The following is a 10289-nucleotide window of genomic DNA, read 5'->3' as shown; positions in this document are numbered from 1 at the left end:
TCCCAGCGAGCAGATTAGGACGATGCCAGTATAGAGCTGATGATCCAGCGCGGTAGCAAGGCTACATCGTCGTCGTCCACGGGCCGCCACACCCCTACGAAATTCACCAGTAAGAGACTCGGTACACTAGAGTACGGACCTTACACCGTCGGTACACCGGCAGTCCGTTGCAGATCTCATGCATGTGCCGCCTCCTGTGAGACGCATTCTTCATCACCCCTCAACAACTCTCAACAGCCCCACCCTTGATATGACACGTCACTCATGAGAGAACTCGCACAAGGAGCCAATAATAAGATTCTTTTGTCGTAACCCATTTATAGCGCAAATAAATAAACAAATACCGGAATTAACACAGAGTAGCGGTTGCTACGAAGCCCGACGGGTTATCCAACTGTAGCACACGTGCGCAACCAATGGGTGTCTGCCGAAGCGTTCAGAGATATAAATCCACGTCATACAATCATTGACAGCGGTGATATACAAGCTCTTTCCCTATACAATATGTAAGAGACCCCATGTAAACCTGCTCAGTTCAAAGAGCGCGGGTCCCGTGCCACATGGTAGCAACGCGTATGTCTTGCGGCACTCGCAGCATGTCGCCACACAAACGTAGACTGGCTCGATCACCTCACGTGTTAATCACTCATACTACTACAAGGCGTAAGGTATAGGTCTTCCGGATGTGAGTTGCTTTATTGCTACGACCTCTCAAAACTCAGCTTTGGCGCTATATCTCTGGCATGATAGGGCACTGAAGAGGATGATACCAGTTTTTAAACGAACAGCTTTACAACACTATAGCGTTACGGAAACTTTCGACTTTGAAATGAGCGTTATGGGTTGATGGTATATGTACAAGATTAATCCGTTAGGCTAAGAATGCGTTCTTTTCGTAGTAGAAGGATTGAGGAGGTTGATCGCTTGCCGCAGGAACAGGTTGAACCGATGCAACTCTCCTTCCTCAGCTTCGTTATCTTCCAGCTCATCATCTTCAGATTTCAGCCTAGGCCGATCTCTGTCAATGAGGACGCGGTCAATCTCAATATTCGGATCAATCACTTGGTTATCCGCTTTGCCTTTGGAAGACATTCGTTTCAAGTCTCGAAAAGTACGGAGGACATTTAAGATGCCTCCCTGTACGTCGTTCTGTAAGACCTGCGTCTCTCTGCCCCGGGCACGCGTCCTCTTGGAGCGGTTCGAGCTTCGGCGATGCAGAATCCACCGCGTTGACGTCGCTGTGGATGGTCCCGTGGGTGTCCTGGTCGATGCATTCGAATGCTTATGGGAGGACCCCGTCCATGAAGTAGAAAATTTTGAAGACGAGGTCAAATTCTTCGTTGATAGAGATGGCGGGTGGGTGCTTGGTGTTCCCTCGATCTCGTGGAGTTTAATCACTAAGTAAGGATGGCCGTGCAACATTGGTTTTAAGGTGCTGTTGGTTTTGTTACATACAAGACTGACTGCAGCAAGTGGCTTCCGCGTTGTCGACCTACGGTGGGTCGTTGGCCTCGGTGTCGTCGTAGAGTGCGTCGTGGGTCTCGGTGTCGTCGTAGAATGCGTCGTGGGTCTCGGTGTCGTCGTAGAATGCGTCGTGGGTCTCGGTGTCGTCGTAGAATGCGTCGTGGGTCTCGGTGTCGTCGTAGAATGCGTCGTGGGCCTAGTCGTGCTCGGCTGATGCAATTCAGGTTTGGCGCATTTACCGATCGCTTTCCCTGCACCTTTTGCTGCGACGGAAGTCGTTGTCACGTGCGTGGGATGACGGGTACTGTAGGTGGGGCCTACCAGCTTCGCGTTTGTTGCAGCTAACAATATCGGCTTTCCCTGTTTGTCAACCGCTGTATGCGAGAGGTCTTCTGGCCGCCGGGTCGTAGGAGACCGTTCTTCAATATTTTTATGCTGCGCGGCTACAACTCCCTGTCGCACCTCTTTTGGTCGACTGACGTAGTCGCTCTGCTTGAACAAGTTCTTAATCTGGATCCGGCTCTCGTCGGGTGGCTTCGGAGCGTACGCGAGGCCGGTGTCGTTGATCAGGCGGAACTTGATGATATGCATCTTGTAACGGCGATCATTCTCAACCAATCTGCCTGCTTGCTTAACGGCACGCTGAATGTCTGAAGTGTTGTCGATGCCGACGAACTGCGCTCTCCCGTTCTGAGCACGCAGCTTGTGTTGACCGCCGCGCTCGAACAGGTAACGCTGCCAAAAGACGAGAAGTTATTCGCAATATTATTTGGATATTTACTACGGGGTTTGTCCAAAGGTGAAATGTTTTGGGAAGATGTCATAGGATATATACAAAGTTATTTGTGTCAGAGCTGCAACACATACACATAAGCTGAGACCTACCAGCTACTAGATTTTTCCAACTTTCTTATTGATCTTGTAGGGTCATGTGACCCACGAGGACCCACGTCTAGGCGAAAATTCTAGTTTAGATAAGGAGTTTACACAAACTACGTTCTAAAAAAGACAATGAAAGCTCCATTCGCTGTTGCCAGATGCCGCAGGCACCGGTCAATTATGGACTGTAGTTGTTGCGCGACGTGAAGCCACAAATTATTATTATTATTTTATCATTGCCTATGCATTACAACCGGCACAGTCCTTACACACAGTCCTTACAACCGGTGCATGATGCTGGTTTGGGTTTCAGTTTTGATAGTTGTGAAGTTTGAAAAGCAAGAGAGAAGTAGAAAATGGGATTCCAATGTTTGTTTTTCACTTTTTTTTATGTCATCGTCGACTATTTGTCCATTTCACAGGCTGAAACGTTGCTGATGAACGTGTTACGTGTCACTGACTAGCGCTGTCGTGTAGATTGTTCCCTGCGGGCCGTCCCCGCTCTCTATATAGGCATAATGCGTGTTTAAAGAAAACATGAGTCAAGTAAATGCGGCTTTTCGAGTAAACAGCCACGGGTACAAACCAATGTGCGTAAAGTTTAAGTCACTGAATACGCTATGCAAGTAGGTTAGCTCTCTGCGCAGCTCCCCAATTTCCCTCTCCCCCGTTATTGTTCGTGGAGCGATGTCATTGGTCCCTGCCCGTCCTCAATAAGGGCGTAACATTTCAAGGATGAGGTGCACATGGTTGCTTCTGTGTACCCATACCGGTCAACGAATAACCCCTTATTGCTACCTAGTGAGCGGACAGACACTTTGTCACGGGGTTTATTCGAACTTTACCCTGTCCACTGCGCAAAGACAAACTGTCGTAGCGTACACTCTACGTTAGTAAGAACGCAATGAACGGGAGGCATTCTGCAGGTAGAAATGTAGTTGACATACCGTGTATTCACACGAGCGACATCCTCACGGAAGATTCTAGTGGAAGAAAAAGCAAAAAAACTGCTCACGGAGCCGAAACCTCCGCCCGGTGTTACGTTAAGCATTCACACGGTGCCGGATAATCGGGAGTGGCGTATTACGCACTTAGCAGACGACACTTAGATGACACCGGCAGCGTTTTTTCCTGTCGTCTGCTACGGAATATCTTGTGGCTGTGTCTCAGGATATTCCCCACGGTTACCATTGCACGTGAGGACAGGACGTTGAGCGCTCGCGCGACAGCAGAAAGCTATGACGTTTTTCGCCTTCCGCTGACGTATTCTGGCAAATGTCGCTAGTGTGAATACACGGATATCAGAATAGGTTTTTCGGACGTGCTCACAGAGCATTAATTGTTTTTTCCTCTCACCTGCACAAAGTCGAAGAGTTCATCATCATCAGATGCCGTTTCTCGAGGTTTGTCCCGCCGAATCACCTCCTGGAACATACAAACAGACAAAAACGATGTTTCCGTGTGTCGTATACTGCCCACTGTTGTTTTTATACATTGAAACTAATTGCTTGCAGGTGCGTCGGAAGGCGGCGCAAGGGGCGATAGCCCCCCTTGAGCTCAAGCTGCCTCGCCTCGCTTTCATGCCTTAAAATCGGTTAGTGTGTCTTCTTCGTCTTTCTCCGCAGTGGCGCATAGCACGGGGTGGTGGTGGGTGGCGATAGGGCTTGCCGTTGTCGGCCTCACGTATGTGGGCAACGTCACGACTCACGCCCTGGGGGAATGTGCGTCCTGGGCCGACTTCTAAGGGAACTGTGCCGACATATGTCTGAAAGCGTCTGAGGAAAACCCAGGAAAAACCCCAGACAGCACAGCCGGCACCGGGATTCGAACCCGGGTACCTCCCAGTCTCGACGTGACATGGCCAGCACGCTAACCACTGAGCCACGGGAGCTGGGGCATAGCTGGGGCATAGCACGGGGCAATTGGCCACGGATCGTGACATGAGGGCCCAATTAATGACGGTTACGTGAAGCGATGAGAGGATGAGATGAATGAAATGACTGAATAAAAGATGAGCGGGGGAATGGAATGACGATTCCATTCGCAGATAGTGTGCAGATAGTGTGTCTGTAATCTTGCCGACAAGGCTTTTTCTTTTTCTTTTTTTTACACTGGATTTGCTCGAGTAAGAAAAATGACAAACTTCGCGTGAGCGTCTTCACTGACTGTCGTCTCACTGCCCCCCTGACAGAAAACCTATTCCGAACCTAAATGAAAGGGATGTAGTTCGCACTTGACGCGACGGATCACATCGTGCATTATTGTTGGAAAGGGTAGTGCATCCTAAAGCCCTGCGCGGATGAACTTTTTGACATCAGCATCCGACCCGAATCCGCGCACAACACATCCGCATCCGACCCGCAAAATCTGCGTCTCCCACGGAACGCAGAGATGGTTCAGTTTCTGGTTGATGATCTGGTTTCTAGCAGATTTTCGAGGAAATAAACTTAATTTCTCGTCGGCACAAACCAACACAGAAGAAGGAAACGGGGCTGTCACCGAACTTCGTCCACACGGGCGACTTCCTCTCTCTTGTTCTGACAGTGAGAACACCGGAGTGGCATAGCATAGCAGGTCCTGACCGTCCATGATGCCACCAAAGATATACGATGGCAAGCACAGATTTAGCTGCCACGAAAGAATACACGTCCTCTACACACGGAACCAAGCACAGATTTTGCAACAAACGGAGTAGGTAGGGTTTATTGCGAGTGGAGCGCAGGGTCGGCGCCAAACGCGCACCTGGACTCGAAACTCCAGAGGTCTCCTCTCCCAATCGCGCGAGCGGCGTGCGTTTACCTTGTAGTCGGTGTTTGGTGCTGCGAAGAAAATTGGTGGTGCGATCTCGCGGTTTATCTGCATCCGATCCGCTCCATTAACAACCGCACGCGATGCGCTCCTGGTCCGGCGCCATCGTATCCGATCCGCATATCACAACAAGCGTCCATATTTCATCCGAACTCGCAAGTTTCCTGCGGATATCCGCAGGTACCCGCTTCCATCCGCCGATGGTGCAGGGCTTTAGTGCATCTCCCACTTTGGTTTCTGCGTTACTTTGCCTGAATTTGTATACGGCATGATTTCGTGTCTGCACCGCAAAGCCTGATCCAAGCGATTTGAAATTTCCGCGCATAGAGACGCGTATGCGCAAGTCATGTGACTACTCTGTGACGTTATGAGGGCGTTTCCACCCATCGGCTATAACAACTAGAAGCCTAGCTGGCGAAGAGGGTAATCTCGGTAACTTCCACAAGCGAGCCGGCGTGATACATACTGTAGGCCTAACATGTTACGAACAGTATCTCCTACAAGCTCCGTACGCCGTTCTCTCTTGTTGCAGCATAAGGTTTTACCCGTTCCTTACGTAATAGCACGGTCCCTTGATCACGGTGCTTGAACACGTGCTTGAATTCCTTCCTATTACCAAGGGACCGTGGTAATAGGAAGGAATTCAAGCACGTGTTCAAGCACACACGCTCACAAAACAAACTCACTTCGCACACGGAGCCGAGAGGAAAAGCACGACTTGGATTGGAATGGATATAGGGTTGCCACCTGTCCGGATTTCACCCGAACAGTTCCGAAATTCAAGGCCTTCGTTCGGTCTCCGGGTGAAGGTGTAATCCGGACATGAAATATTCGGGAATTAGCCAAGTCGCAGTGAAAACCTTACGACTTCGAGTTTTTCGCTCACGTCATCGCCACCAAACATTGAGCGATAGCTGAAATGAACAAATCAAAGCTACGTTGATCCACACGAAGATACCGTATAGAGAAACCTGTTATTAGAACCCTCTGTGTCCAGTGCTCAGCTTTCAAGACTCATTTGATGCGATCCTTCAGAATGCACTTCGTCCAATCCAAAGCTGGGCAAAAAATGGGGGGGGGGGACAGTAACAGCCGCCCATGGAACGCACAGTTTGAGATAGTTTTCACACGCACTGGGTACAATGCAAATGAAATTGACAGGGCCAATAAAAATGCAACGTTATGTATTCCAGCAGGTCAGTCAGGGGCCTTCCTGCTTGTCTCGCCTTTCAGCGTGGCCGGGCTGCCGTCGATTTTTACGGGTTTTCCGCCTGACGCCCAGTTATTTGTAGTGTGAGATAACTAAAGCAACGTTTGACTTAAAAAAAAGAGATAACCTTTTCATACATCGTATGGATTCAAAGGTCTATGTACACAAAGCCCACTGCTGTGCGCCTGCGACTCCCCCACCCGGTGTTCGGTACTGGCCGACGGAAAAGGTGGTAACTCTAATTGGATACCGGGAATGCCGAAGCGGAATGCCATTCACGCGTTGAAAGGCCATGGCCGTATCGATCATGGCGGCTCCCAAACTTCGACGCTGGGAGGAGGCAGATCGCCTCCATACAATCATTTGCTCTCCCCATTGCTCTCTCCCCCAGCTTTTCATACAACCTCTCTCCCTACGATTTTTATGCTACCCAAGCGAGGCAACACCACCTGAGACAGCCTGAACGCCGGAGTGACGTGACGTAACAATAGACCATTTTGAAAAGATGCGCGCGCCACCAAGCGCGCGGCGCAAAGCAGCATGGGAACTTTGAGGGATACTGCTCCGTCGTCTGCTTCGGTATGTTTACCCCGGCTGACGCTGTTGCTGCGCACACCGGGAATGTTGTTGTTCTTCCTCTACCTGCGCCTCCTGCCGTCTTGTAATGCTTTAAGGCGCTCGGAGTTCCCATGAGCCCTTGTGTGCCACAGGTGGCGCTTGCTTTTCTAAAAAGGTGTATTACGAGTCCACCAATCACGACGTTGCTTTCAGCGGCCGTAGCTATGGAAACGAGCCACCATAAGCCGCATGGGCAGTCACTGGTAGCCACATCTTGGCTGGCTGCTGCGATTGGAGGATTGAAGGAGTGAGAGGCGGCATTGAGCAGGCCTTCTGTATCTATCTAGGTGGCGTTGGGCGAGGCCACGCAGCAGCAGCGGCCAGCGGTTGACTGTCATCTTCGCTCCCACGTGACCACCCCAGAGTGAACGTCATGCAACGTATGGGGGCGGATGAGAGGCTCTCTATAGTTTTCTCCCGCATATGGATCTGACCGCGATACAAGTTCCCGCGGCAAAATAGACCTCTACCCGAGAAACGTCATCATGACGTTGGTAGACAGTCTGAAACCGAAACAAATCGGAAGGGGATGGCTGGGTTCCACGAATGGGCACTTGTTCGCTGCCTCCTATTGAAAGAAAAGCAGGACCGAGGGTCGCATCCTGTTCAGGGACCATCATCCCATCAAGACCGTGGCTTTCTTGCGCGACCTTGTTCGCCCCTAGCTTCGATCGTAGTTCAACTCTACCAAATTGGTGGCGCTGTCGAACACCATGACGTCATTTGTTTACAAACAGGGTGAGGTCTATAGAGATAATTTTTGGAAAGCAACGATTTCGAGCGAAAAGTCTTACGGGAGAGTTTGGAGTAAAGAAGGGAGGGGGGGGGGACGGCTCCTACCACATATATTCCTTTCAATTTGCTTAGGGAGCGAGCTACCCTTTAACTTCGGCTTCATTTTGTACATAAAGTTGTTGAGCTCAGCTCGCCCTCATTGATTGGCTATCGGCCACCTTCCAATCGCAGCTGGCCTGTTATAAGTATACTGCCAGTAGTACAAAAATAAGCGAAGCGCCCAGTACTTCGTTACAATTGACCAGTAACAGTAACTGCGCCTTTCCTCTATCACAAAGCAGCACAACATTCATTATGCTAGAGGCATATACAGGCAACCTCTTTCCTGGAAGCATATCGAAGCTGAACAATCCTAGTTTTTACGTGCTTTCACCCCCGACTAGAAGAATCGGAAGTGAACGCATTCAAAGTGAAATATGGAGTCTTATCGTGAACGTGCCGCCTTCTCAAAAGCAGTTTACGAAATGATCGAAGAAGGCAAACACAAAATGTCGATGAGAGGGAAACCTCTATCTTGGGTAGACGTGCTCAGACGTCGCACACAAAAGTGCATTGATGTCAACAGCAGCGGCGGTTTGAGACTAATGGCAAATTAAGGGAAGTGCTGTTATTTCCGGAAGGACAACTAAAGCTTATTCACGTGACACCACTCGTAAGAGGGCGCCACAGTCGCTAGCGGATTTGCCGCCATGATGAAGGTCCTGAAGTCCTAATAGACCTCTCCCTGTTTGTAAACAAATGGCGTCATAGTGTTCGACAGCGCCACCAATTTGGTAGAGTTGAACTACGCTGGAAGGTAGGGGCGAACAAGGTCGCGCCCGAAAGACACGGTCTTGAGGGGAATAGATGGTCCCTGAAAGGGACGCGACCTTCGGTCCTACTTTTCTTTCAATAGGAGGCAGCGAACAAGTGCCCATCCGTGGAACCCAGCCCTCCCCTTCCGATTTGTTTCGGTTTCAGTCTGTCTACCAACGTCATGATGACGTTTCTCGGGTAGAGGACTATTGTTCAGGCATCCCTAATCATATTCACCGTTCATTAATTTGATGTTTCCATATTATTCTACTGCGTGATCATTATTTATACCATATCACGGTAATTTTCATGTTTTCAACGTTAGTATTCTTCTAAAAAAGCATATATATGGTAGCGAACGAAAAACGAAACTAAACTTTGCGTGATCTACATGATGCAGTCTTGCCTTTCAAAGCTAGAGCCCTCTAGACTAGAGGGATGACGACAGTGAATACATTTCGTGACAAGGGCATCATACTAAAAAAATTTAGTATTGATAGGCTGCCATTGTTCAAACTGCGAAAAGTATGTCGTACGATTATAAGTATAGGAAGAAAACGGAGGACCTTAGAGAGGACAGAGAGGACCTTAGACCATAAACTAAGAACTAGCGGAGCCTTATAAGGAAATAGAAAGACTTGTAGGGAAAAAGACAGCAATAAATGGCTTTCGGATGTCTCCATGCCGAGGGAAAACGTCTCATTGGGTTACTGACCTACAACTCTCGAACACGGCGGCAGTATCGTAAATGAGCCGCATCGTCGGAAACAAGTTCACAAGGTCGCTTCACACAGTCGGTATCAGCGCCCTGGGCTGTACTGTAATGGAGCTGCTTCAGGGGGCGCTGAGGTGACGGCGACTTCGGCCGGTTCTGAGCCCCACCCCCCTCCAGCGCACGCTCTGTATAGGTGGTGCCAGCATTACACTGTGCCGCCGTGTCGGCATCAAACTGCCCAAGCAGCACAATGTACTGAAAGTCGAGTGCAATAGGGGTGGACGGGTAGGTGGAAGGCCTTGAACACGCTCCTGCAACTAAAGGACATTGATAAGACACATACCATCCACCCCTATTGCACTCGACTTTCGGTGCATTGTGCTGCCTGGGTGGGTGTCTTTAGCAGAAGTTCGCGCAGCTTGCGGGATAATGTTATTTTAGTATTTAACCCCCAAAATTGTCGTAAATATTGCTCGTTTCGTTCTATTCGCCACAAATATTCCAGAGGATATTCATACAGGTGCCATTTTCTGAATTCAGGCGTTGTTACTTAAGCAGTCACATTGGTATATATACATAGTATATCCCAGCCCTGTTACGTGCCGCTCTTCATGCACGACACCTCGCCTTTTCTGGAAGCCTTTTAATATCCACAAAAACTATCGCTTCTTACCTGATGCTCCTCATAGACCTGATGTTGGATGAGCAAGTAACGGCTGTGCGAAGCGTTCTTGGACTGATTAGTAGCGGCAGCTTCGGTGAGCGGAGGCAACAGCGGCAAGATGAGCAACCCGAATGCCCACATTTCGCGGAAGAACGAAAAGCCTCGGGATGCTTTTCAAGCACATCCACAATCACCGACCATCCCACTTCGCACCCGGCCTGCTCCTTGGCGAATGTCACGTTCTGCTGCTTCATCTTCATCCTGCATTGTCCAGTGTTGAGAGCCCTTTTTTTTTTTTTTTTTTGAAAATTCGGAAGGCCTTCTACGACTTTACACCTTCA

General features: G+C 49.5%; 1 protein-coding gene across 1 annotated transcript; it reads right to left on the bottom strand.

The window, feature by feature from the left end:
• Nucleotides 1–677: 677 nt before the first annotated feature.
• Nucleotides 678–10185, bottom strand: LOC135387424 (uncharacterized). Its single transcript, XM_064616634.1, has 3 exons — nt 9958–10185; nt 3700–3768; nt 678–2199 (listed from the first exon to the last, which is right to left on the bottom strand). Exons 1-3 carry the CDS (start codon nt 10087–10089, stop codon nt 877–879), a joined length of 1524 nt encoding a protein of 507 aa, XP_064472704.1. The 5' UTR covers nt 10090–10185; the 3' UTR covers nt 678–876.
• Nucleotides 10186–10289: the final 104 nt, after the last annotated feature.

The sequence above is a fragment of the Ornithodoros turicata genome, chromosome 3, assembly GCF_037126465.1.
Source record: "Ornithodoros turicata isolate Travis chromosome 3, ASM3712646v1, whole genome shotgun sequence".
Taxonomy (NCBI): Eukaryota; Metazoa; Arthropoda; class Arachnida; order Ixodida; family Argasidae; genus Ornithodoros; species Ornithodoros turicata.
This window is presented reverse-complemented; position numbering and strand designations above follow the sequence as displayed.